The sequence below is a fragment of the Melanerpes formicivorus genome, unplaced genomic scaffold, assembly GCF_026170545.1.
Source record: "Melanerpes formicivorus ecotype bairdi unplaced genomic scaffold, bMelFor1.0.p_v2 SCAF_38, whole genome shotgun sequence".
NCBI lineage: Eukaryota > Metazoa > Chordata > Aves > Piciformes > Picidae > Melanerpes > Melanerpes formicivorus.
In genome coordinates, this window is record NW_027142390.1 from 3,176,484 (window position 1) to 3,203,113 (window position 26,630).

Below are 26,630 nucleotides of genomic sequence, written 5' to 3' on the forward strand. Positions count from 1 at the left end.
CCCAGGCTCCCAGGGCCAGCTGCTGGCCATATCACTGTGTGTGGTCTGCAGTGACTCTGGCTCTGGTTTTTCTCCAGGTTTGTCCTTGTAACCCTTGCTGCTTGCAGAACTGGCTCTTAAGAAGTGTCCCTCCACTCACCACCCTGCCAGACCTCAGCAGAGAGCACCAGGCCGTACAGCTCTGGGGTCTGGAAGCCCCCACAGGAGTTGCCATCTATTTGCTGTTCACTGGGGCTTTATTTGCCCTCCCACGGGCAGGAGGCCGTTAGCAGCCAGTGCTGGATCCAGCTGCATCCTCCCTCAGACATAGGCTGGATCCAGGCAGGAAAGGAAGAGAAACTCTGGCCACCCCTTCCCTCCACATGGCCCAGGGAGTTATTGACAAACAAGTTTGTGCTCTGAAAGAAAAATGCTGGAGCTTGTTGAAGCCTCTTCCTTGATCAATACTCAGCCGTGGCGGAGTCCACTGCCGAGTGGATTTCAGATGGTGGCTGCGGGGGTAATGAGAGCCCTGGGATCAACTGTCTCGGAGATGATTACAGGATGAGATGCTTCACTGCCTTACAGTGTTTACTCAAGATTTATATTCCCTCTGTGTATTAGGGGCTTGTCATCTTTTGTCACTGGCTGATCATTTTCTGATGGTGGCATGTGTGCTGTGCCACTGGGCTTTGCTTAGGGGGGTGCATGTGACAAGTCCAGTGAGTGGGGAGAGGACATGGTGAGGATGAGGAAGAGCCAGGGTGGGGGCCAAAGGAGAGGGCTTCTGCCATCCTTCTTCCTTCATCATGGAGAAGGAAGTGCTGCAAAACCAACTGCCAGGGGTTGTTCCTGCCTGGGCTTGGCTTTCTTGGCTTTGTTGTGTGTATTTTTACCTTCTCATCTTAACCCTTCACCTGTGTTTTCTTGCTTTGGGATGAGGGCTGGATGCTGTGTGGGCTTCTCTGGCCCAGTAGCACAGGGCTCTATTGATCTCCAGCAATGATCTCTCCTTCCTGCTGCGTGCTGAGGTGTGGGAAGTTAATGCACTGTGTGCCACTGGGGAAGACTCGCCCGGGATGAAGGTGATAAGAGCCACACTGAGCTGAGGGACGCTAAGCCAGAGCTTAGCAGGAGCAGCTCTCTGGAGCAAATACCCCTGGGCACACACAGCCCCTGTGTACTGGGCCACTGCTGGGCCCTTTCTCAGTGCTGTGGGGAGAAGCTGGGGACACCGTCCCAGGTCTCCTGAGGAGCATCTCCCAGGTTTATTTCCATGGAGAGGATTGGAACATGGGGAAGCATGGCTGCTGTTACGCAGGGCTGCTTGGTCTCCTCTTGCAGGGAGTTGGTTATAATCCTGCTTTATAAATCCAACCTTGGCCTTCAGCCTCCCTGCGCCGCTCTGATCTCCGCTCCACTGCCTCCCAAGTTAAACCCACTGATCTGACTGAGAGTGGACAGCCAGAGCATACTTATTGCTGTGTGGAGGCTGGGGAGGGAGATATAGCAAAGCATTGGACCATGGAAAGCCACTATGCAAAAACATTGGAGCAATGCAGGAGAGCCCTGAGTGCCATAGGGCAGAGGGCTGCACCCTTGGGTGCTTGCTGTGTCAGGGCTGGCCACTCAAGGAGCAGAGATGCTGACAGCAGAGACAGTTCCCTCACCTAGAGAGGAGGTTGTGGTCCCTGCCTGTGCCAGCTCCGATGCTCAGAGCATTTCCTACCACAATGCACCCAGCAGTGAGGATATGAGACTGACTGCCCTCCAAAAGTTTCTGCCTTGGCAGGCATGAATGAATGAGCCCCTCTGAGAGCAGGGTGGGTGAGCTTTTGGGTGATCAGGGATGAAAAGTGAGGTCTTGGAATAAAAGAAGGGAAAACTAGCAGACATGCATTTGGAAGTGCCATCCTCTAGGCAGAGGGAAGGTCACCCACCTCGTCCCTCCTCTCCCTGCCCATGCTGCTTATGAGAGGGAAGGCATGCACCCAGCCATGCCACCTTTACCACAGCCTGCCCATCCCAAGTCCATGCCATCCTCGAGGCTCCTTAATCCTGGGTGAGCTGGTATGCTAAGCAGGGAGCTCCTGATGGATCTGCCCGGGCGAGCAGCGAGGCAGAGAGGAGCATCGTGCGGAATGTGAAAGAGGCCAGGGCACAATAAAGACCACACAGAACCTTCCCCTTCACACCCCTTGCTGTCAGCATCTCTAGACACCAATCCATTGCAAATCTCCTGCTGGCCTTTTATGACCTGCAGAGTCGTTTCAATTTGGTGTTTTCAGCCTCTAGATCTCCTGTCCTTAGCCCTTGGTGACCTCTGGGGAAAGAAGCGTGCTCCTTCAAGTGCCACAACCAGGGCGGTCCCTGCACCAGAGTCTGCTAGAAATCCGCAAGGAAGTTCACACCTGTGCTTTAATTTTTGTAGTTCCTCTCATGTTCCTTGCTGTTGGGACCACTGAACTGACAACCCCAGCTCTGAGGTCCCCAGGAAGTTTTGGTGGCTGCCATGTACAGGCACAGGACCCTCGCCCAGGTTGCCCGTGTGCTGCCTGCATCCCGGATATCTCACAGTCCCTGCACACAGTGCACCTTGAGATGGACTGATTGATTTGTAACACTTCAAAAATAATGATTTAATCATTATTAAGGATTAGAAATAATCCTAGAGCTGTATTGATCATGGTAACATTATTCATGATGGGCTCATTTGGCAGTAATGGGGCTATCCTGCAGCACAGTGTGGGGCTATCCTGCAGCACGGTGTTGCTCTAGACAGACCTGTCACCTCCCCCAGGGGAACATGTCCAGGGAGGAGAAGCTTAGGGACAAGCACTTTCCTGCCCCTAACACACAGCTCCAGGTCCTGCTGCCTGCTTGCTTGGTACCCTCTCTCCTCCCAGTCCCCATCTTGGTCATGGGACTGAAATGTCTTCAGACAGGAAAATGCTGCAGCTGGGAGGCGTGCAGGGGGCACTTCTCCCAGGGTGGGTGTCCAGCAGCAACGGGGGGCCAGCACAGCACCCTGCTATGGCTGTGCCATCCTGCCACGGGCTCCCCTGTCCCTGCAATGTGCTATTTATCAAACAAGAACATCTGGATTTATGGTTAAGAAAACACAACCAAAGCTGTGTCCAGATCGACTTTGACGAATTGACATTTTCCAGAGGAAAAATATCTGCAGCCGGAGTGTCGGCGCTGGGTGCAGCCGTCCCTTCCTGCACCATTTGCAGCCCTCCAGGCACTTGGCACAAGGCAATGAATAGTTAAAGATGTCCATAAATCTTCCCCCAGCCCATAATAAACAAACACGCTCTTATCAAGTACAGAAAAATGCATATTTCATCACCGCCACCTGGAACGCGGCTCAGAATAAATGCTCGCCTTTAATCAGCCATCTCCATATATAAACAGAGCACAGACCTTGGGGGGATGAGGTGCAGAACTGGGCCACAGCTTTGCCAGGCTGCCCTGGGGAGGCAGGGCTGTAACCAGCAGGTGAGCCCCCTGCCCCTCCCTGAAACTGCCCTGAAAATCCACCTTACGGGGCGCTGTCTCCTGTCGCTTCTCTCCACCACCAGAGCCAGAAGTGTTTTGCTTCAAGGTTCAGCTGATAGTTGCTCTTTCCCCTTGGATGCTGGCCCTTGAAAGCAAGCACTTTGATTTGGAAATCAAGATTAAGAAAAGAGAAAAGATTAAACAAGGAAGTTTCGACCAGTGCGTGCCAAGATTACGCAGTGATGGATCTGCAGCTCCTTCCATCTGATAAGAGCAGGCTGCGCTCTCTGGCTGGGGAGGGCCAGGTCTGTGATGTCTCTCACAGCTCATCATCATCTTGCCTTCCAGTGCCTGTGCTTTGCCATGCTCCTATTCATACAGCACCCATTGCTGTGGCCCTGCTCCCATCACACTCCTGGGGCTGGGTGCTGCTGGGGCTGGGTGCTGCTGGGGCTGGGTGCTGTGTCTCTCTGTAGGCAGCAGAGGAAAATGAAGGAGACACTCTGACTCAGGACTTCCTTTCACCTGAGCATTTTGAATCCCCCCATGTGCTAATGGGAGTGCTGGAGGATGTGGTGACAATGGGGACAGCAGGTGCAGCATATGCAACTGTGCCCAGGGCTCCAGCCCACCTCTCCAGTGACTGTCATCTTGTGTGCCTGTGATCCCAGAGCCAGCACTCTCCAGGCCCTGGGGAAATAAATTCCCAGGGATGTAGCTGGATTTCATTGCCACCCAAGGGCTTCCTCTGGCATCCCAGATGTCCACTGGACCAAGGAGTTCTGCTTCATCCTCAGATTTGTGATTCACAGCCTGAGAGCCATGTGTGGTAACTCTGGGAACCTTAGATGCATCTCTGTGGTGCTGCCCAAGTGGTGATTTAGGGTAGTGGCTTGGCCCAGAATGTAATTCCTGCTCCTCCTCCCCAGCCAACACAGGGGGCTGAAGACAGCCAGGGCTCCCCACCACCCTCATGCTCTGGCTGGCAGCAACAGTTGCATGGATCAGAGTGTGTCCCATCCCACTGGGGGATGCAAGCAGTGCAGCTGCACCTGCCTAAGGCACATCTTCGCTTGATGCTCTCTCACTAACTCATTAGGGAGCCTTCCTGGGCTAACACAGCCTCAGTGGCCTCATGGCCAATTAACCTCACACAAATTAACCACTCAGTGCCCTGAGCTGAGGCCTCTGTGGCATGGTGCATTCCCCAGGAGCCTTGTAAAGCTGACAGATGGGGGAGAGGGCAGGTTGTGCCAGGTGCTGCCAGGCTGTGGAGATGAACCCTGCATACCTGCAAGTAGTGAGGATGCCCAGCACCCGAGGGTCTGGGTGGCCCTCAGCTCTGCAGGCTGGCTTCCTCCAGCTGGGCTTTGGTGCTGATCAGGCTTTACAACTCGGGCAGGCAGCTGCCCACACCCCTGGGGGCTGGTTGAGGGATAAAGGTCTGTGTCACTTCTTTTGCTCTTGGTTTGATTTGCTTAGTGATGCAGAACAGACCCTGTTGGAAAGCCTGGAACTCTTGCTCTGTCCCTTTTGCTCCATTAAAGGCTAGGCTGCAGTTTCTTTCCAGCACTGCCAGTACCCTAGGTACTGCCAGTCTTCAGCCCTGCCCTGCTGTACCATTGGTGCTGGTGAGGCCTCTCATGGCTGACACAAAGCCCAGCTGAGCATTTCCCCATCTTGATGCTGGTGAGCCCTGGTTCCTCTGGCTACCCCAGCACAGGCAGCAACATGCCATTGCTGCCTCCAGAGCCACCAAGACAGAGACAGTTTTGTCTCCTTTGATGCCTCATGTGCTTTAGTGGGAGAAGATTGCTTGCCCTAGCCTTGGGTAAGACCTCTTGAGGCAGGCAGCTCAGCCCTGGGAGCTCCCTTTGCAGGCAGAGCTGCTGCCTCGTGGCTGGTTCCTCTCCCACTCACCAGCTCTGGGAGCACTGGTGTGTTCCCAAGGGGCTCAGTGCCACTGAGCCAATGTCCCTAGGCATGTGGCAGGGCGAAAGAGGATGCAGGAACATGAGAGGGTTAATCTAGGTGGGCAGAGCTATGCACCTCTGGGCTCCCACACTGGGGCATTTGGAAGGGTTTTTGAAACGTTTTTGAAGGGTCTGCCCTGCCCTGCAGAGAGCTGGGGCCATCAGCACAGGGGCCTGGATTCAGCCTTTGCCCAGTGCCACAAATGAGAGCCTGCCCAGCTCTGGTGGCAATGCCCACAGTCACCTTGTGGCAATAGCTCAGCCTGGGTTGGGATCAAATAGTAGCAGTCCCTCTGCTTGCCTGGGAAAGGGGTTCAGAAAGACCAGCTCATCGTGCCCATGATGTTTTTCTCCTGGCATTGCTACACACAGTCCCTCCTCCTGTACCCAAACCTGCATAGCAGGTGGGTGGAAGGATCCTGGCAGACCCCCCAAAGAGGGGGATGGTGGGCCCTGGGGCAGCACCCATGGTCCTGGGTTGATGTGAGCCATGCCTGGCTTCTCTTGCTTCCTGTGGACTCACTTCTCTCCCATTTGCTTTGCAGAGACTTGCCAATGCAGCAGAGAAGTTCCAGAAGGCTCACCACTGGCAGGACAACATCCGGGTAAGGCTCTGCGTGCCCCAGCTGCTTCCACCCCCTTCCTTCCTGGACCTTGGCCTCTGTGGAGGCACCACACTCGGGGATGACTCCTGGCATCAAGTTCCTCATCCCACCCCTTGGCTCTTCCTTCCTTCCTTGCCTGTGCCCTCACCTTCTCTCGAGTGAGCACTGGCCCTGCCGTGCTGCTTGGCATGCAGGTGGCCCCAGCACCGCTGCCTGCCAGCGCTAAAGAGAGCAAATGAAACGATTTGGAGCTCCTTTCCAGCCTCGCCTCTGCCTGCATATGCTGCAAGGAGAAGGCAGGAGGTGAAGGTTGAGCTGGTGGCTCAGTGCTGAGGGTTTGGGGGCTGGGCAGACTCTTTCCCCGCTGCAGTGAGCAGCAGGCAACAGATTTGGTGCCGAGCAGGATCTTGTGCAGGGCACCGGTCACGCTCTGGCTTGTCTGTGGCACTGACAGAGGCTGGGGGGGGGCTGTTGGGGGCTGTTTCTGAAGGAAGGAGCAGTCTGGGCTGGGAGAGGGAAGATGCAGATTTAATGATTGCATTTGACTTTGTAATTCTGGCAATGATAGCACGCAGTGGGAACCTGAAGGGTTCTGCCTGGAAATGCTCTCAAATTATAAGAGTGATACAAAAGGAAGGAATGTGTTTGCCTCCCAGTGCAAACCAAGGCTGCAGCATCAAACACTCCTGAGCCACCCAGCCCCTTCCTCTGGGTTGAACAGATGCTGCCCAGCCCCAGGGAACCCCCTGCAGTGCCAAGGGGACAGCCCCACTGTTAGGCCTGGAGGATATTTCTGCAACTACAAATTCCTCGGGGAGGACAGGAGTTGAGAACACGGAGCCACATCCTGCTCCTGCAGACCCTATTGGCATTGGCAGTGTTCACCAGGGTTTGACACAGAGAGGAAGAGGCAGGAGGAGTAAAAGAGAAGGCAGAAGGTCAAGCTGTTTGACTTTTGTTCATTATGTGGCCAACATGGGGTGGATGCTTGTAGCCAGTTCTCATCCCAGCAGGAGCTGTGCCTCATAGGTACCCAAGAGGCTGAGCTGGCATGGCCCTTCCCTTCATGTGCAGAAGGAGCCTTGCTGAGGAGAGGTGAGGTGTCCCTGCCAACCCTCCCATCCAGTAGGCAGCTGTCACCAGCACCCACGGTCACCAAGACCTTTCTGCATGAGTGTGCTGCTGATTTACTATCACCTCCTTCCAGGAGACTGATGGAGGGGGCATTAGAAGGAGAGCAAGGTTTTGTGTGGACATAAAGCTGATGCCAGCACCAGTGCCTCACCAACACTTCTGCAGGCTCAGGGCTCCCAGGGAAGGCCAGGAGCAGAGCCAAGGGACCATAGGTATCTCTCATAGCTGGCTCAGTCTGTGTGTTTGTCCTCTGGGATCAGGAATCCTGGGGCAGCCCATCCCCAAGCAGGACCCAAAGTTTGGCCACAGGCACCCAGGGGGCATCATGGTGGTCCCAGGCACAATGTTCTGGGCTAGCACCCAGGGATAGATGCCCTGTGGCTAGGGCATGGGCAGGGAGGACAAAATTGGAGCAAGGGCTTCTCTATGTTCTGCACTAGTCCTTGGTGTTTCTGCTTATCCCTGCAGATGCAGGGATGGGCAGCTGCCACAACATGGAGTCTCCTGCAGCAGGGCACCTCCACAGCCTCCTCCCCCCAAAATTAGAATAGAATAGAATAGACCAGGTTGGAAGAGACCTTCAAGATCATCACATCCAACCCATTATCCAACGCCATCTAATCAACTAAACCGAAGAGCTCCCTCTCCATCTAGACCTGATTGCCTTAGAGTGTGGGGTGGATAGCAGTCAGGATACAAAACATGCCAGGGCTGGCTGTGGCACTGGGGAGCTCTTGGCTCATGTTGCCATTCATGGCACAAACCTTTCAGAAATCCACTTTCATAGAAAAAATGTTTTTAATAGCACTGTTTGCAACCACTTAATCAAGGTAATTAGGAGCGAGTCACCCAGAAACAATGTGCAGCCATGCATCACTGCAGAGCTCACCGCAGCTTTATCAGGACAGCCCAGACACAGCTGGATCGAGTGATGGACTGGCCCAGCTCGTCTTGCAGCACCTGGGGTGCTGAGTGGCTGCTCTGCCCCAGCAGGCAGCCCTACCCGCCTGGCCCTGCCTCCCGAGCCCTGCCTCCCCAGCCCTGCCTGCATCAGCCTTGGTTTCTCCGGAGTCTTTCAAAACCCACGCCTAGATGCATTCCTGTGCAGACTACCCTAAGTGACCCTGCTTTGGCAGAGGGGTTGTACCCGATGGTCTCTTGAAGTCCCTTCCAACCTCTAATGTACTGTGATAGGCAGAGCAGAGGCACTAAAGGGCCGCTGCTGCCGCCAGGGCTGAACTTCGTGCTGCCCTTCATCTGTAAAATGGCAGGGCACGATCAGACCTGTATGCCAGCACCAGTGGCACTGGCCGGGTCGCAGGCAGGGGCAGCGGGCAGGGAAGGCAGCAGCGCAGCGTTCCCAGCTCCTCCTCCCTTCGGCAGCCGCTCGTTCGCCCTGGCCGCAGCTCTGCCCTGCTCGCCCAGCATGCCGCGTCCCCGCCTGGCGCGCAGCGGATGACAGATTGCACCAGCGCCGTGGTTTCCGCCTTGCCATCCGAAGGTGCCGGCAGATGCTGAGCGTTTGCGCTGCATTAGTGCTAATGGCAGCCCCATTAAACCTCGCTGCAGATGGGTTGCTATGGAAGTCCGGGGGAAAATGAAATGGAAACAGGAGCCTGAGCGGCTGGGAGGCGGCTGCCAGCAGTCGCTCACGGCCCGTCTCTGCAGGGGAAGGCTCTTTTTTATCCCTTTTGTGTGCTGCTCCCAGCTGCATGCCAGCCATGCTGGCCTTTCTGAAGAGGCTGAGCTCAGCTCCCACCTCAGGGGGCTTTGCAAAGCACCTCCCTGTTCTCAAAATGTTCCCTTCTGCCCCATGCAGTCCTGTGCCCCAGCCATGCTTTTTATTCTTGCCCACTATCAGGCTTCCCACATCTCCCAACTGTGTCAAGCTGGAACCCTGTCCCTACATGTCCCCAGAGCTATCCTGGACACTAGAACGCCTTCCATTGCCAAAAGCAGTCTTGTCCCCAAGGTCACCCATGCAGTGACACCTGGGGCATCCTTCATGTTGTCCCTCCAGTTCGTTTCACCGCAGGTCTGTATGGCAGCTTGGGGTGACGCAGTAGGGACAAGAGAGATGTCAGAGCAGATTGCAATGTGGAATCATTGTAGCCTGGACTCTGCAGGGGATCTGGGTGCAGCAGCTGAGACAAACTGGCTCCACTCTATGCAGAGCCATGGGGGTCAGTCCCTAGAGACACATCACGGCTGTCCCCCTGCTCTGGATGTCTGCAGGCTTTTGCTCCAGTGGTGGCAGCAGTGCTGAACCCCCTGTGCAGACCGTTACCAGCAGCTAATGGAGGTTTCAGGGCTGCCACAAGCACCACAATGCTGTTTGCCAGGTTTTCATCCTCTGTTTGCCACCCTGCACAGGTGAAAGACATGCAAAATGTACCTATGAAAATGCTGGAAGGTCACACTGAGGTTTGCTGCCATCTTTAGTATCCATCCTTGCTGACAAACTGCCGTGCTGCCCATTGGGTGTCTCAGCCTGCTCCATGTTTCTCCATCTCCTCTCTGCCTGTGTGCTGCACTTTATTCCAGGGTTTTATAGTGCCTTAGGTTCTCTTGCAGACCTTCAGCCTTGTCTGATCACCTTCAGTGGGGACTTGGGTGCCCTGCATGCCGCAGGGATGCTTGCTGACCAGGGGGTGTCTAAGGTGCAGGTCTGTGCCACCAGCCATGAAATGCATCCCAGGGCATCATCATCACTGCGTGTTGGTCTTCTGGGGCTGCTGCATTTACTTGGCCCTTTAAGGGCCACTCTGATAGTGCAGAGCCATCCCTGCCTTTATGTGTGCTTGGCAGGATTCTGTAAATTGCCTTTAAAAGTTGACTTCTTTATAAGCCATTTTCTGCTTCATAAAATGTTTATTACTCTTGTTTTTCTCCCAGTTCTTCTTCCTTGCTGCATTTTCCATTGGTACCCTGGGAAGCTCCCCTCAGCCTCTACCTGCTGTCCCACATCTCCCACCTATCCCCACCTGTCCAGGGAGGACAGGGCTGTTTGAAGGGTAGAGCCCAGCAGGCCCTTTTGTTATACATTGAGCTGCAGGTGCAAGATCTGCTGGGGACAGCGTTTAACTGGTGGGCGCAGCACTGGAGGTCTTGGGATGCAGCGGCATGCATGGAGGCGGCAGCAAGAGCATGGGCACTGGGCAGCCCCATGCCACTGCCTACATCCATAACCCCTGCCTGCAAGTTTGCCAGCAAATAACAAAGCCCAGATAATTTCAAGCTCCATTAGAAGTGAAACTCTGGGGAAAACAGGATCGCTGCTTGTCAAATGGGGAAGGACAGGAGGAATAACAGAGATTTCACTGCTGGTCACCCAGGAAAGGTGAGGGATAGAATAGGATAGGATAGGATAGGATAGGATAGGATAGGATAGGATAGGATAGGATAGGATAGGATAGGATAGGATAGGATAGGATAGAATAGAATAGAATAGAATAGAATAGAATAGAATAGAATAGAATAGAATAGAATAGACCAAGTTGGAAGAGACCTTCAAGATCATCGTGTCCAATCTATTATCCAACACCACCTAATCAACTAACCCATGGCACCAAGCACCCTATCAAGTCTCCTCCTAAACACCTCCAATGATGGTGACTCCACCACCTCCCCAGGCAGCCCATTCCAATGGGCAATCTCTCTCTCTGTGTAGAATTTCTTCCTAACCTCTGGCCTAAACCTCCCCTGGCACAGCTTGAGACTGTGTCCTCTTGTTCTGGTACTGCTTGCCTGGGAGAAGAGACCAACCTCTGCCTGTCTTCAGCCTCCCTTCAGATAGTTGTAGAGAGCAGTAAGGTCTGCCCTGAGCCTCCTCTTCTCCAGGCTAAGCAACCCCAGCTCCCTCAGCCTGTCCTCACAGGGCTTGTGTTCCAACCCCCTCCCCAGCTTTGGATAAAGCACAGGGAGGTAGTGGCACAGCTCAATGTCCCTTTGCGGTTGTGCAGCCCTGGGTGCAGCATCCTTCTGGGTGCAGCATCCCTCTGGGTGCAGGACCCTGCCAACCGGCTGCTCCATCTGGCATCCCCATGGTGCATCCAGCGTGAGTCTGCGGTGGGAGCAGTGGCTGTGCCACGCCATACGTGGGCAGCAGCCGCTGCTCCTGTGGGTTTGCCACGGCGATGCAGGCAGGGCTTTGTGTTCAAAGCTGCGTTAGAAGGGCGAGCGCCAGCTGCCTTATCCCCCTTTCATTTCTCTCCTCCTTTAATTACAGTTCCTACTTATCGGCCAAGAACAGAAAGATCGGCGCCGTAACCTTGCACTTGCCCTTGTAGAAGGTTTACCTAAAAAGTTAGAGACTAAAATCAAATGCTCTAATTTGCAGTCGTCTTGCCGTTTCAAACCCAGTTTTCATTACAGCACAGAAAGTGCATTGAAGCTGTGTTTATAACCCCCTTTTAGATAACAAATCACATTTTCTTTTGGCTGGCGAGTGTGTAGAATTGATATTTTTTTCTCTCAGTTTAATGGGTTTGTGTGTTCAGGAATGATCTCCATCAGCCCAGAGTCTTTATTGTGTTTGATATAATGTCAGCTTTCATTACGCTCGGAGAATTACTGTGTTAAAGCACCAACCTTGCCGTAGAGCCGGTCTGGCCAAAGAGCACAGTAAGAAAATCATTCACAAAACCCCTGTGTCCCTGCCTTTCCCTCTTGAAAGCCAAGGATGGGGCTCCCCTCACCCCCCCACCCCCACCCCCCAGGCTGCAAGATGACCAAACCACCCAGTGTGCCCTGGGTGTGACGGTTCGGTGTGGGCGCTGCTGGCTTTCCTCCTGGTACTCCTGTCGTGGTTTAGGAGAGCAATTCTCCCACCACAGGCAAAAATCACAGTATCACAGTATCACAGTATGACTAAGGTTGGAAGAGACCTCGAGGATCATCGAGTCCAACCTATCAACACAGACCCCATGACCAGACCATGGCACCAAGTGCCACGTCCAATCTCCTCTTGAACACCTCCAGGGACGGTGACTCCACCACCTCCCTGGGCAGCACATTCCAATGACGAACGACTCGCTCAGTGAAGAACTTCCTCCTCACCTCGAGTCTAAACCTCCCCTGGCGCAGCCTGGCACTCAGACAAACGGATTGCAAAAAAGGGTGGAGAGTTTAAATGGAAAACAACAAAAAAAACCCAACAATGAAAGTTTTACAGAGAACTACAAGCACCGTGACAAAAGAGAGAGAGATCCCAACAAACATACCCAAGAACATCCCATCCCCACCTGGGGGTACACCCAACCCCCCCCCCAGGGCTCTTTCCCCCACCCAGCCCAGCCTTGGGCCTGGGCAGGCCCAAGGGAGGCAGCTCACACCATTTTACCTAGGCAGCAGCAGGGGACAAAAGAGGAAGTAGGGACCCCGAAGTAGGGACCCCGCATGGATGTTTTATAGGGGAGCAGAGAATTGTGGGGGAAATACCTGGTTTGCTGTGACCACCCAGTGGGCTGGACCCTTTTGGCACCTCCCAGGTGTGGTCTGTGCAGTGGCATCCAGGCCAGCACCCAGCCTAAACCACCACAACTCCCATTCCATCTCGTCACTGGTAGGGCAGGCAGTCCCTGGCATACACTGGCTTGCACAGGTAGAGGTGGCCTTGCCTTGTCTGAGGCAGCCTGGAAGGAGCAGGGACAGACAGGAGACGCTGTGTGAAGAATAGCTGGTGAGGCATGATCAGATAAAACATCTTCTCAGGGAGATGAAAAACCTCTTGATGGGTCACTTAACTATTTCCCCAGCTCTGTCAGAGAGGCAGGAGGAGGAAATTGATTTTTTTTATAAAAAAAAAGAAGATGCCAAGGCAGATCATGATGCCTGCTTCCACCTGTCCTGCAAGCCTCTGCTGCTGGATGGGATGTGAGGGAACTGGCATGGTGAGGGCTGCAGGAGAGGCGTGGTCCTCACCAGGCTGGTCCCAGGTCCATCCAACAGCCCATGGTGGCTGGGGCTAACCATGAATATTTTCCTCTTCCTGGCAACTGGGTAATAATTCATCATAGAATCATAGGATCATAGAATCAATAAGGTTGGAAAAGACCTCAAAGATCATCAAGTCCAACCTGTCACCCAAGACCGCATGACTACTAAACCATGGCACCAAGTGCCACATCCAGTGCCCCCTTGAACACCCCCAGGGATGGTGACTCCACCACCTCCCTGAGCAGCACCTGCTCAGGTGGCCCTCACCCCACCCCGTGGCAGCTCTTGCAGAAACACTTTCTTTTGCCTTGTTACACAGCCCAGAAGGCTGCTGTGCTTATGGCAGAGCTGGGACACCATGGGATGATCACTCACCTGAGTGAGACCTCCATCCCCAGCTACCAACTGGGAAAACTGTCTGACACAGACCCATCCCCTGGCACTCCCACTCCTCCTGACTCAGATGGGCTTGGCTAGAGCGGTGCTAGTGGGAGCCCTGCTCATCCCCTGCCACCATCCAGCCTTAGTGCAGAGGCAAGCTGTGGGTCCTGCTGGCCCAGTGGGAGCTGTGTGACACGCTGCAGGCTATCTCCTGCATGAAAGGTGCAACTACAAGCAAAGCCTGTTGCTATTTCTCTGTGTTTAATGGTTCAGAAATAAGAAGAACTCCCTAAATATTCACTGCCCATCGTAAGTGCAGATGGCAGAACAAAGATGGACTTGTGAGCAGAGCCACCAGTGCTGTTCTTGCCACCTGGTTTGTCCCCATGCTGTGGCCTGCAACACTGGCCCTGCCACTGGCCCCATCCAGCCCTGTCCAGGAAGCAGACAGGTGCTGGCTTGAGATCCAGCTTGTCTTCCCTACCATGCTCCATGTTCCTCCTAACTGCCTGGAAGGCAAACAACTGCAGGACTTGGTTCTTCCAGAGACCATTAAATCTTGAAAGAGATTTCCTGGCCACAGGGGTCACCATGCCACTTGGAGAAATGAAACTTGCAGCCAGAGAGCAGAGATGGACAAAAATCAATGCAGTGCAGCAGGAGTTACCTGCAAAATTGTCTTGAGGAGCCACAGCATCCCCAGGGCATGCAGTCAGCAGGGTGACCCTTGCAAGATCACAGAGAATGATCCTGCAGATGACAACAGATCTGAGAGAGAAGGATTAGCCAGCTCAGGTGATCCTATATGAAGTTACAGAGGGAGAGAAGCTTCAAGCCCCTCTGCTGTGTCCCTGCTGGCTGTATGCTCAGGCTAGACAGGCTGGAGCAAGGAGCTGATGTGCCATTGACAGCCCCTTCCAAGCCTTTTTCAGGCCAGTGGCAGCTGTGTGTGTGATGTGATTTATTTGCTACCTCAGACCACTGACTCAGAGGATTGGGCCAGTACCCCTCTGTCCTGACATTGCTGGGCTGCAGTGAGATAGCAGAGCACTGACTTTTCTGGTGTTATTTTTAGGTGCTGGAATTGGTTTAGGTGGGAAAAAAATCATTTGAGTGCTCTTGGAGAAGGCTGTGTGGGAGTGGCAAGGAGGAGTGCCCCTCAGTGCCCACCTCAGACCCCTTGTCTCCCTCCTTGTCATGGGCTTTGACTCAAACATGGTCTACCAGCACCTGGTCAGACAGCACCCATGACAAAGCATAGTCCTCCCTTGGGCTGCAGGCAAGGCTCCAGCTTGCAGCTGTCCAGAAGCCCACAACCTGGTTTCATTAGTTCGCCTTTTTCCTTGGAGTTTTGGTGTAAAATTGGCAGAGGAGTGGAGCACAGGGGTACTGGGGAGGGATCAATGGGGACAAGCAATCTGGAGTCCCTTGCGAAGACTCTGGCACTCAGCAGCCCTGGAACCTTGTCCAGGAGGTTTCACCTGGTGGCTGCCTGCTGACACCAACCACAAGGGTTTGGTGCAGACATCGTGGTTACCTGGTTGCTTTGCTACAAAAGCCTGGGTGATGGCTTCAGTGACATCTGAAGTTTACTCTGTGATGGCACTTACCTCCCAAGGTCATTTCATCTTGCACTGATAGTTCAGGAGATGTGAAGTGCCCTTGTACTTGGTGCTTGGCGGTGTGGTTTAGGGGTGAACCTTGTAGAGTTGGATTTGGTGATCCTAAGGGTCTTTTCCAACCTGAATATATATGTGATTTCTGTGATTTCTCCACTAGTGACTCGACAGGTGGAGTGCCACTGTGCAGGGGCCACTTGGCAGTTAGGGTGCAGAAGAATGGGCAGCAGTTAACATGTCACCAAGGGACAGCTGCCCAGCTCTGCCTCCACTTCTGCAACAACTGGGGAGTGTTTTTTGCAGGGTTATTTGCAAGAGACAGGGACAGTGTTTTGCTCTGTAATCCCTGGACATCTTCACCCCCTTGTTTTCTTTATTGGTGTTTATTTTGAAAGGTTCTAGAAATACCAGTGCTATTTACACAGACAGGGTGCTGGGTTTAAGGTGGACTGGAGAAGTAGTAAGATAGGATTACATGAAGAAGGCAAGTGTGGTTTAAAAAACAAATATTAGGGACAGCCAATTGCAGGACCTCATGCTGCCTCTCAGGAGAGTCCCAGAATCTCTCTAGAGCATCTCTGAGGTCTCTGTCCCTCCTTCCTGGAATAAATTCCCACCAGCTCCACCAGCCTCTAAATAAATACCAAGGACAGAGATGCTCTGCCCGGACCCACGGGCTCCCTTGGAGCCCACAAACCACCCAAAAAGAGCAGAGCCTGGCATCAGAGCACATCATGAAGCCAGGGCTATGGTAACACAGGCCGTTCCACATGTGCCATCTCATGTGTGCTAACCTGAGCCATGGCATGGAGCAGCACCAGGATCTCACCCTGCTGTTCCTGGGGTTGTCACGGCTTGGAAAAGTGCATTGCAAGGGCTCTGTGATCCCTAGGGAAAGTGGTAGGAGAAATGTCCTTCAAGGTGGTCTGCTACCCATGCCGTGCCGTGCTGCGGGCACAGTGGAGCAGGTAAAAGCAGGACCAGGTCACTACTCCTTTCCCCGAGCCCACTGTGGAGGTTTGGAGGGGATTTGAGCCTTTTGGAAGAGCGGATGGAAGATGAAATGAATAACAAAGCACCTTCTGGATGGCTGTTGTTAGTCACACTCACTTCTGATTAAAGATCATTAAACATGAAATTAGCTCATTTCTGTTACGGGTCTCCCGGGGGTTCCTTTAATTAGGAAGTGCAGATGGCCACGGACCCAGGGAGGGGCAGCACCGGCGGGGGCAGGGCAGCACCGGCGGGGGGCAGGGCAGCACCGGCGGGGGCAGGGCCGCACCGGCGAGGGCAGGGCAGCACCGGCGGGGGGCAGGGCAGCACCGGCGGGGGCAGGGCCGCACCGGCGAGGGCAGGGCAGCACCGGCGGGGGCAGGGCAGCACCGGCGGGGGGCAGGGCAGCACCGGCGGGGGGCAGGGCCGCACCGGCGAGGGCAGGGCAGCACCGGCGGGGGCAGGGCAGCACCGGCGGGGGGCAGGGCCGTGCGTGGGGCGGGCAGCAATGCTGGGAGGACACCCGTAGAGAAATGAATTAGGTTTTTGTTTCCTTTTCTTGTTGTTATAACCCCCTCAGCATTTCACAACAAATCACTGATAATTAATAAGTACATTCCCTTAATGACTAGGCTTTTTAATAGCAGAAATTGGAAGATGCTGCGTTGATTTTTGTTAATTTATGTTTTTTTTTTCACTTTCCACTCTCGGTGCTGCCTCATTGCCATGGTTAGAGCCACAGTTCCAACGCAGGGACTGGCCCTTCTGCCCAGGAGGATGCTGAAACTGCCCTTTGCACTCCCCGTCCCAGGGAGACATTGGCCATACAGCCTGCTGGGGGCCCCCTGTCACCACTACCCCAGAGAGAGCAGCATCCCCACTCCAGTGGCTTTCCCACATCTTAGCAGTCTTGCATCTTAGCAACAGCAGCAAACTGCTCTGGGAAGCAGGTTTGTGCCTGGAGGATCACACCAAGGAAGGGTCAGTGACTGCCAGCTCCCAGTAAGTCCAGGACAGTGGAGCAGCTGGTGCTGGCTGCCCGGTGAGGTGCTCAGGTCTGTTGGTCCCTTTCTCCATGAGTGGGCTGGGCTGGATGTCATTGTGCCACCAGCGTGAATCCATGGCTGTGCTGAGCATCGCCGTGCCACTGGCCGCAGAACGAGCCTGTGGCCAGGCTGGGTGCTGCAGAGGCAGCAGGAGAGGGGTGGGCAGGGGCACAGTCAGCGCCGTTAGGGTGTTGTTGGGATTTCAGTTCGGGACCCAGATCACTTTCCTCATTAAATAACAACAGAAACAATCTTCCCACAGCGCTGCCGGGCGCCGGAGGGGGGGAGGCTGGCTTGTGCAGCAGCTGCTGGAGTGGCAGACATGTCAGAGCTGTGACGGCTGCCGGGGCTCTGCCTCCCGCTCACGTCCCAGCACGCAGAGAAGAGTCTCCGAGTGCCCTTTAATTACCCCTTCTGATGGCACACGAAACGCTGTTGTGACAGCACTGCTGCTCCCCCAATTGCCTCTTTAGGAATTTTATCAGCTGCTTCGCGTCCTGACACGTGGGGAAGAGGAATCTGAGCAGATCTTTCTGCCTAAATAGGCTCTAAATACCCCAAATTAATGACGTGCGTTTCTAGACGGGAGTGAGGACTCTCTCCTCCCTGTGTCTGCAGCACATGGAGAGCTCTGCCAGCTGCGGGGACGCTGCCTGCCACGCTGCCTCTGCCCAGTTCTCCTGCAGCTCCCAATGCTTGCAACAGGACCAAAGCACCCTCAGTGCAGGCACATGGTGAAGCCTTGCACCCAGTGGCAGTGCAGAAGCCACAGTCACACTAGTGGCACTGTCATGGGGCTGTTTGGCTGTGGCAGAGGCTGTGCATGGTCCTGTGCTGCTGCAGCTCAGTGGCAGCCATGAGTGAAGGGAAGTGCACCAGGTGACAGATGGTCCTGGGAGGGTGGACAAGGAGGATGCAGGGTTCCAACCATGTCTCGGGGACAGTGTAGGGTGGGCAGAGTTTGGTCCTCAGTGATGTGGTGACTGCTAGCAACATGGTAAAGATGCTGAGAGAATGAGTAAAGGGGAGGGACCCCTCTGGCAACCCCATCCCTGCCCATCACTCAACTCTCCCTTTTCTCTGCAGGAGGAAGACATTGAGTACTATGACTCGAAGGCGGACACTGAATACGTGAGTAGTGAATATGTGAGTATTGACTACTTGAGTATTGTCCTTCTGGAAACACTGGCACAGTCATCACCCTGGCCCACCATTGGGCCCTTGGCCCTCCCAGCCCCATACAGGGAGGGCATGGCACAGCATTTGTTACAACTGGCATAACAAGACTGCAGTGGGCAGTGGGTGCCCAGTCCACAGCCACGTCCCCTCCCCAGCCAAGCTGTGGTGGCATCTGTCCACACTTACTGTCCCTGGCAGCAGGCAGGTGGGGAGGTCGCTGCACTGCCTGGAAAAGTTTCTAAAATTAAAGCTGGCATCTGAAATTCAAATGAAGAGCAAACCTGTAATTAGAGACTGAATCTAATTCTCTGCCCCCCTCCCGGCACAGCCGTCCTGTGATTTCTGGCAATCAGTGCTTTAAATGCAGCCCCAACAGCTCTGCTCTCCCAGTGCTCCCCAGGGGGCTGGCATTTGCCAGCTCCTCCGTGCAGTGAGGGTAATGGTGATGGCACTCAGGTGCTGTGCCAGGGGTGCAGGGCGCTCTGACAGCAATGCCTGCTTCCCCATGGCACCCTGCTCTGCTGGCTGTCACCTGGCTCCTATGGTGTCCTATGCCATGGGATCCTTCCAAGGCAGGGGCACACTGGGTAGAGATGCCCTCAGCTCAGAGATGCTGGGGACAGGGGGGTGTTGTGATGTCCTCAGAGCTGGGTGAGAACTCTGAGGATAGCAAGGTAGGAGTCTGGGGGCAGTCTCAAGCAGCACCTGTACCCCAGAGCAGGTCCTTGCCTTGAGGCAGAGCTAGCAGCAGATGTGCCATTGGGAACAGTACTGCAGTGGGAGGGAAAGAATGGGAGTACCAGGTGTTGGCAGAAAATCACTTGCAAACCACATGGCTTCATCTGAAAACAGCACATCAGTGACCCTGTGAACCTGCAGAAGGTGCCATGCAGAAGGAAGGGGGAAATCTGAGTTTGATGGAGTCCCACCAGCTTGGTCAACATGCCCTGCATTGAGCTTCGGCTCTTCTCTCACCCCACCTTGGAGGTGATGCCCCAGAGCAGCACTGGGGGCAGAGTGGAACAGAGGATGCATGCCCTCATAGCAGACTTACTGTCAAACCTGCGGTGCCATTGACCCCAGGTGGTGACATCAGGACTCGGCAGGGGAAGCTGCAGCCAAGGAGAGTCTGGGAGGTGGAAGGGAGAAGTCAGGCAGATGATGTGACCAAAGGTGAGGGTGGTTGCTCTCTTGTGCAGGTCTCCCTGCTCAGGGCTCCACTCATTCAGAGCAGGGAATGTCTCCTGTCCCTCCCCAGTGTGGACGAAGCTGCCGAAGGAGGGAGGGCAGGACCCTGCTCTCCAGGGCCACTCCAGAGAGGAGAGGACAGAGCTAATGGGCCTAAAATGCATTAAAACTGATTTTGTATAGAAGCAGAGGAAAACCTGGCTGGCTGTGGAGGCAGGAGGAGACAGCCTGGGGAGCTGCCTGCCCAGGGGGATGAGGCACAGGACTGATGCATCCATCGGGCAGGGCAGGGCTTTTGCTGTCATTGCTGTGGCACAGGGGACAGGGGAGCTGGACATCCCCATGCCCAGTGTCAGCAGCAGGATCTAAGCTGGCATCTCCTGGCTGGCTGTCAGCTTTGGGATTAGCCATTTCTGCAAGTGAGGAGAGCATCCCAGGTCACATTAGGCAGGATTAGGAAACAGGAGGCATCTCAACTTCAGAGCTGGGCTCACCAAGCCCTCTGGCGCTCAGGGCACCATGGAGAAACCGTGCACTGCAATGTGGCACTGTGTCCCCAAGGACCCCAGTCCCTGGCCCTTCCTTAGGGTAGGTGACATGTCATGGAGGAGGAACAGCCCTGCAAATTCATTGGCCATACTGACTTCAGTCCTCTGGAGAAAGAGCCAGCAAAACTAGGGTGTCCTATTGCTGAGGCTTGTGGGTTTGGCAAGGCAGGCACTTCCCTATCAGTGCTGTTGCTGCTTCCTGGTGAGATACCATTAAATTTAATCCCAGCAAAAATAATGGAGAGAAAAGAAGGTGATGCTGAAATAAAAAAGGAAGGAGATGACACCAGAAGGCTTGAATGGAGCTAAATAGTGCTCTTTCCATCTTTTCTTTATTTAGCTCCATTTTTTATATTTAAATTGAGCAGGATCTAGCTGAAATGGAGTTAGTTCTGATGGACAATGCCTATTCAACCTAACTGGGGCTTATTCACAAGCCTTATGCCAGCTTTAACTACAGTGAGAGAGAAATGAGCTTCCTATTCATTTTGCTTGTACCTCAGCTCCACTATCTTCCTAAACAGATTTTGGATTTCCAAGTGGTCTTGAATAAATGGGGAACATCAGAAAATTTTCCTGGGGGTCCCCAAAGCTCACAAAATGTTTGCAGAATCAATTTTTTTAGCATTCCCTGCCAGCAAGGGTATGGGGCTTATCTGGGGAGAAGTGTTCAAACCAGCAGATGCCCTCAGTTGGGTGTCACAGGCAGAATGCAGAAATAAAGCAATTTTCCATCTTCAGTGTTGCATTTATGGCAGAGGATGATGTTTAAGTGACATCTGAAGCCCAAATCCCCTGGGACATGCTGTTTTCCAGTGCAAATCAGTACAGCTCCGTGAAGGTATCCTCACCCCAAGATCAGCCCTCTGGCACTCACCCCAGGGAGCAGGGAGAGCAAGGGGTTGTGCCAGCCTCTGGTACAGGGGAGGCAGGGGAGAGCATGGTGCTGGTCCCCTCAGTACTCAGCCAGCTTGGGAGATGTGGTGAGGAGAGGGAGGAGGGGAAAGGAAAAAAAAAAGTCCCTAAATGTCAGCAGCAGATGAAGGGTGTTGGAAAATTTAATCTTCCAACTTTCTCAACTAATGTGACATTTGGATTTCCTCCCGATAAGCTATCAGCCCCAGAAGTTTCCTTCTCTTGCCTTTTTTCTTGCCTTTTTTTTTTTTTTTCCCTTCTTCTCTCCTCTGGCTGGTAATTTAAAAATAAATGGTCTAGAAAGATCTCTAAACAGTACCTTTGGCAAAGATTAAAAAAAGCAAAAGGGGCTAGGGGAGCAGGCTGGCGGGAGAGACTGATTGTTATTTATAACCTGGGCTGCTATAAAGCAGGAGCGTGGCTGCAGAGCACACCGGCTCCCTCCCTGGCATTAAATTGCTGTACTTCAGGAAAAGCCAAGATATTTCAGAAGGAGGAAGGCCCTTTTGCATGGGCTTGGAGTTTCTCAGCCGTGTGCCTTGCTGGGAGGGCAGAGGGCAGAACTGCAGTGCAGCCCTGGGGAGGGGCTCAGCCCCTCCGCTCAGCCTGCCCAAGAGTTTGGATAAACCAGAATTTATCTAGAATAAACCAGAATTTATTTAGAATAAACCACTGCATAGGGCAGTGGTGGGTTTGCAGTTAAGGGGAAAAAAGATCCTTCTGACTTTGGGGGAAAAGAAAGAAAGGGGGGCTGGTGTTTCCTCAGACTCCCCAAATAGGGTGAAATACTTTGTGTGGTTCCAAAATCTTTCTGTCTCAGAAGGTGGGAGCAGGCTCCCCCAGGACAGGTTGCACAGGAAAATGTGTTCAGATCCTAGAATTGGCCCTTTACTGGGGGAAAAAAAGAAAAGGAAAAAAAAGGTCATTTTCTCTGTCAGCAACAACAAAACACCTCTAAAACACCTCTGCTGAGGAGCCCCTGGGTCCCACTGCAAGGCAATGCTGCCGGGGAGCGCTATGTGGGCACAGCCAGGGGCTTTGCCGGGCAGGAAGGCACATAGCACACCTCCCTGAGCCCCAGGAGGTGGTCAAGTCCATGCTGTCACCACTCTTCTCCACAGCTTCTGGCATGACCTTAGGCAAATGGTCCTGTGCCCTGGGACTCATTTCCCCTTGCCTGCAAGAAGGCTATGAGGCTGGCAGGTGAACTGAGGCACAGATCCCAGTTCTGTTCATTATGAGGAGGAAGCAGAGCATGTTGATGTCAATATTATGCTGGCTTTTCTGGGCTCAGCCAAGATGAGTGCCCCTGGGACATTTAAAGGATGGGTGGGGATCTCGGTGCGGTGTGGTTTTGATTAGGCGTGTGAGGTGCAGGGATGCTGTTGGGGTGCTGTAGCTCAGGAGCTCTGCTGGTGGTGGGAACGCCGGGAGGAGCACTGCAGGGAGGGCTGTGGCTACCCGGCGTGTCCGGAGCTGCAAACCCCCGGCTGGCATCCCGGAGCGGGCGGCTGTGCCGCAGCGGCCCCGCGTTTGTCGTTGGTGCTGCCATTTAAGCAGTCATCATTAGCTGTGATGGCTCGTTCCCATGGAGATGAGCAACGAACAGGCTGTCTGCATCCGCAGGAGCTGTCTGGCCAAGGCATCGCTGTTGTGCCAGGTCACATCCCCAGCTCGATCCTCGGCTTCAAACCCCTTCACTGGTGGGGACCCCCTTATAGTGCTTGTGCCCATGGGCGAGCTGCCTCTCTTCAGCCAGCACCAGCCTGGATGCGATGGGGGGCAGGTGCTTGCCGAGAGCATGGCAGCCTCCGGCAAAGCTGTCAGTTGGTGCCACTGGTGCTCACTGGCTGTTGGGACCTCTCTGGGCTGCGCTCCCTGTCTGTTATTTTGGGAGACTCAGGAGAAAATGTTGTGACTGGCAAGCCAGCTGCTAAGGCACTAGGGATGGCAAAAGCTCTCAGCGCGCGATGACTTCTCGCTGAAGCAATAACTACGTAAAATATTGATAGATTGCCGTGGAGTCGACTCCTAATGGTGTGTGGCAAATAATGTATTCAAACTGTAGCATCTATTTGTGTTACGCTGTACATACTGCAACAGATAAATAGATGTTTCCAAATGCTTTTGAAATGTAATGATGAGAAATGTTGGGAAATCTGGCTGGGAGCCTGCCGAGATGCTCGCAGTTAAGGCAATGTAAATCCAGGAGAATTTGAATCATCTTTCCCTTTGCTCTAATACAAATTTAATGCAGAATTCTCCCTCCAGCCTTCCCACGGTGGCGCCTTGTAACCCTGACCTAGCACTGAGACGCTCCCATCCCTTCCTGGGCTGGTGACAACTTAGCCTGCCTTCATCTGTGTGGAAATGACCTTATTTCAGGGGCCAAATTCAGCTTGTCTTGAACAGGAATAGCTCAGCTGAGGTCAGGAGATCTGTGGATAAAGTATGACCGTAGCTTGGATAACATCAGCTCTTTCCACAGGTCTGTTTGCCATATAGGTGTCAGTGGTGCATGAAGTGTCCTGTGCATAGGTAGCTGTGTGTTTGTCTCCAAGATCTATACATATGCCTCTCTACAGCTACATGAATGAGAGCAGCCAGACAGCACCTGACCTGGCAGAATACAAATTAGCCTCTCAGAAGTGGGTAATACAACAGAACAATGGTCAGTAGAGGAGCAGTCACTATCTACAGTGGTTCCAGCTCTGGTGAAGAGGGGAATAACCACACCGGGGTGGGGAGGGCAAATGGAGAGGGTTGGATTTTCCCAGCTGCAAGCAGTGGCAGGGGCAGTGGATGGACTGGACACAGGCAGGGTGCCCCACCAATTGGAGATGAGGAGGTGAGGAGGTGTCACCTGGACTTTGCTGGGCTCAGGAGAGAAAAAGGTTGTAGTGCCAAAGAAAGTTTTGGTGCTGCAGATGGATGCCCTTGTGGCCATGGCTTTATCCCAGCTAAAGCCTGTTTTCAGCAGGCACCTCTAAAGCACTGCCTGAAGCTCAGGGAGGTTGGCAGAGGTGAACTGTTGTGTGTGCAACTGCTTCCCCCCTCAGACATGAGCCCCACGTTGATGGCAGGCTTGAGGCTGGATCCACTCTGGATAGCCCATGGCCTGGCATGCAGCAAGGGTGCCAGCTCTACTGTGACATCACTGCTTCACAGGGGGTCCAGCAGTTGGGTTTCTACCTTTTCTCCAGATTCATATGAAATTGAGAGCATAATCTGGATTTCAGGTTTTGTGACATGGCTCAGGGGATGTGGGGACAGTCCCTGCCCATCTCTTGTGTGACTACTGCTGCTGTAACTGAGTTCAGCATCTTTCTGGGCAGCTGGAGCCCCCACACCAAGATCAGCTCAGCAACATGTTTACACTCACCAGCTCTCAGCTGGAATTAATGCCCAAACCTTGCATGTCAATCCTGTTATTCTCCCGAGCTGTGGCGAATGGTTTGGCTACTCCTTGCAATGTCAAAGGAAGGTCACTGCCTCCGTGGCTGGCCAGAGCTGGTGCAGGGGAGGTGGCATCTTTCTGTGTTGTCTGTGAAGGGGAAACAGAGAGGAGGCCAGGACTGGTTTTAAATGAGCTGCATAGTTTATTTCCCAAACACATAATTTTCCTAAGAGAAAATCATAGTATCATAGTATCAGTCAGGGTTGGAAGGGCCCACAAGGATCATCTAGTTCCAACCCCCCTGCCATGGGCAGGGACACCCCACATGAGGATTTTCCCATGAGGATTCCAGATCTTTTGTCCCCTGAGTTTTGTCAAGAGGAACCTGGCCAGCAGGACAGCTGATGGAGCCAGCAGTTTGTGCTTGGCCTTTCTGCAGCCGGAGTAGAACTCCAGGGGCACAAAGGGCAGACGCTCCTCTTCCTTCCCACCCCGAGCATCTCTCAACTGTCTGCAAACAGGGACGTGGCAGCCCAAAGCCTTCTCCCGGGTTTCTGTTCTCCCAGAAGGATGGTGAAGACGATCTTCCCCGCTCTGTAGCAAAGCCACCCACGTAATCCCACTTCCCTGCTTGGCCCTGCACCGTGGCTGGGACACTGTTCCCTGCCTGTGACCACCCAGCAGCCCTGCCTGCACGGGTGCCGCAGCCCCGCCCTGCCTTGCCGGAGGGGTTTTATCCCTGGTGCTGTACTGGCAACAGGGCCCTGAGAACAGAGAGGAGGGCTGGGAAGGTGAGGGAGCATGTTCCAGCAGCAGCAGCAGGGAATTCGCTGTCTCTCCAACGTAATTAAATATTGTTTGCATTGCTTATTGACAGAGCGCTAAGCTGCACTCCGTTTTAATTTGTTCTTTGATAGTTGCCTTTTGCTGCTAATTGATTTTCAGGGCTTTTTGGTTTTTTTTTAGTTTGGGTCTTTTTTTTTGTGTGTGTGTGTGGGATTTAGTACCTGCCACGCTGCTGAAGCCAGACAGGCAAGTGTAACCACTGCTTGCCTTTATGCCCACCCACTCCTGGCACCTGCTCCCCTGTGTCACTGGGGCTGGCACAGGCTGAGGGCCAAATCCGAACGAGGGCTGGCACTGCCAATCTCTGCAGGGGCACATTTGGTGGTGGGCTTTGGGTGGTGGCATTCTGGGTGTGCCTCCATGGCTGGCACCCCTGGGTGATTCCATGTGCTCTGATCCTTCTCCAGGATGATCCTGATGGAGAAGAAATCGAGAGGGAAAAGTCCAACTCCTTGAAGCTGGAGTTCACGGATGATGACAACTTCAAGACCAAGGTTAACTATTCGTATGCTGCTGTGCAGATCCCCACGGACATCTACAAAGGCTGTGAGTGCCCCTCCTTACCCACTCCACTCTGCTCTGTGCCACCAGGCTGGGCTTAGCCTCCACCTTTCCTGCTGAGGGTGCCACAAACCTGAGGACCATCACCCTGGGGCACCCTACCAAGAAGAGGCAGAGTCACTGTGTCAGGACAGAGGTGACAATGTGTCTCTCCCTAGGGACCTTCAGCATAGGCCAAAGAGGCAAATCAGGGGATAGAGGTTGTTAGGAAGGGATGGAGAGCAAAGGAGAAATGTTTTTTATGGCACAGGATAGATTCTGGCTGCACCCACACAGCTGTGATCCTCCCTGCAGAAGAGCTCAGCAAGGCTGAGGAGGTTCAAAGCAGGTGCTGGAGATGATCAGAGGGATGCAGCAGCTCTGTGAAGGAGCAATTACAGAGGTGGCAACTCCCTGCTCATAGAAGGGAGAGAGACAGAGCTGGGCAGTGAGAGAGGGAAAAACAGAGATGCTTCCTCACTGGTTTTGGGCTTCTTGGGGCTGAGGGTATGAAAGGAGAGAAAAAGCAGCTGAAACCCTGCAGGAAGGCAGTTGAGGGCAATGACAGGACAGCACAATGCCACCCTGGCTGCATGCAGGGGTATCAGTCCAAGGGACATGCTGCTCCAGAAAGAGGGACTGGATTGGTGGGCAAGCCTAGGTACAGGCAGGGAGGTATGGACAGATGGATGGATGGATGGATGGATGGATGGATGGATGGATGGGTGGACAGAGGGAGGGAATAGGATGTGCCACACCAGTCCCTGCCAGGAGGCATCACAGTCCCTGAGCTTCCAGAGCACTCTCCTACCTCACCTTGTGGCAGTGGCACATGGTGACAGTCGGTCT

The 26,630-nt window shown here is 53.8% G+C and overlaps 1 protein-coding gene across 4 annotated transcripts in view; it reads left to right on the plus strand.

Moving 5' to 3' along the window:
- CACNA2D2 (calcium voltage-gated channel auxiliary subunit alpha2delta 2) overlaps positions 1-26,630 on the plus strand; it is a 234,343-nt gene that overhangs the window by 179,731 nt on the left and 27,982 nt on the right. For 2 of the 4 annotated variants that reach the window (XM_068157848.1, XM_068157850.1), the window contains exons 4-6: positions 5,999-6,058; positions 18,255-18,299; positions 25,649-25,787. In XM_068157848.1, the coding sequence (XP_068013949.1) occupies positions 5,999-6,058; positions 18,255-18,299; positions 25,649-25,787 (244 nt within the window). Of the gene's footprint in view, positions 1-5,998; positions 6,059-18,254; positions 18,315-25,648; positions 25,788-26,630 lie in introns of all 4 variants that reach the window. The other 2 variants (XM_068157847.1, XM_068157849.1) reach the window with 1 other exon arrangement.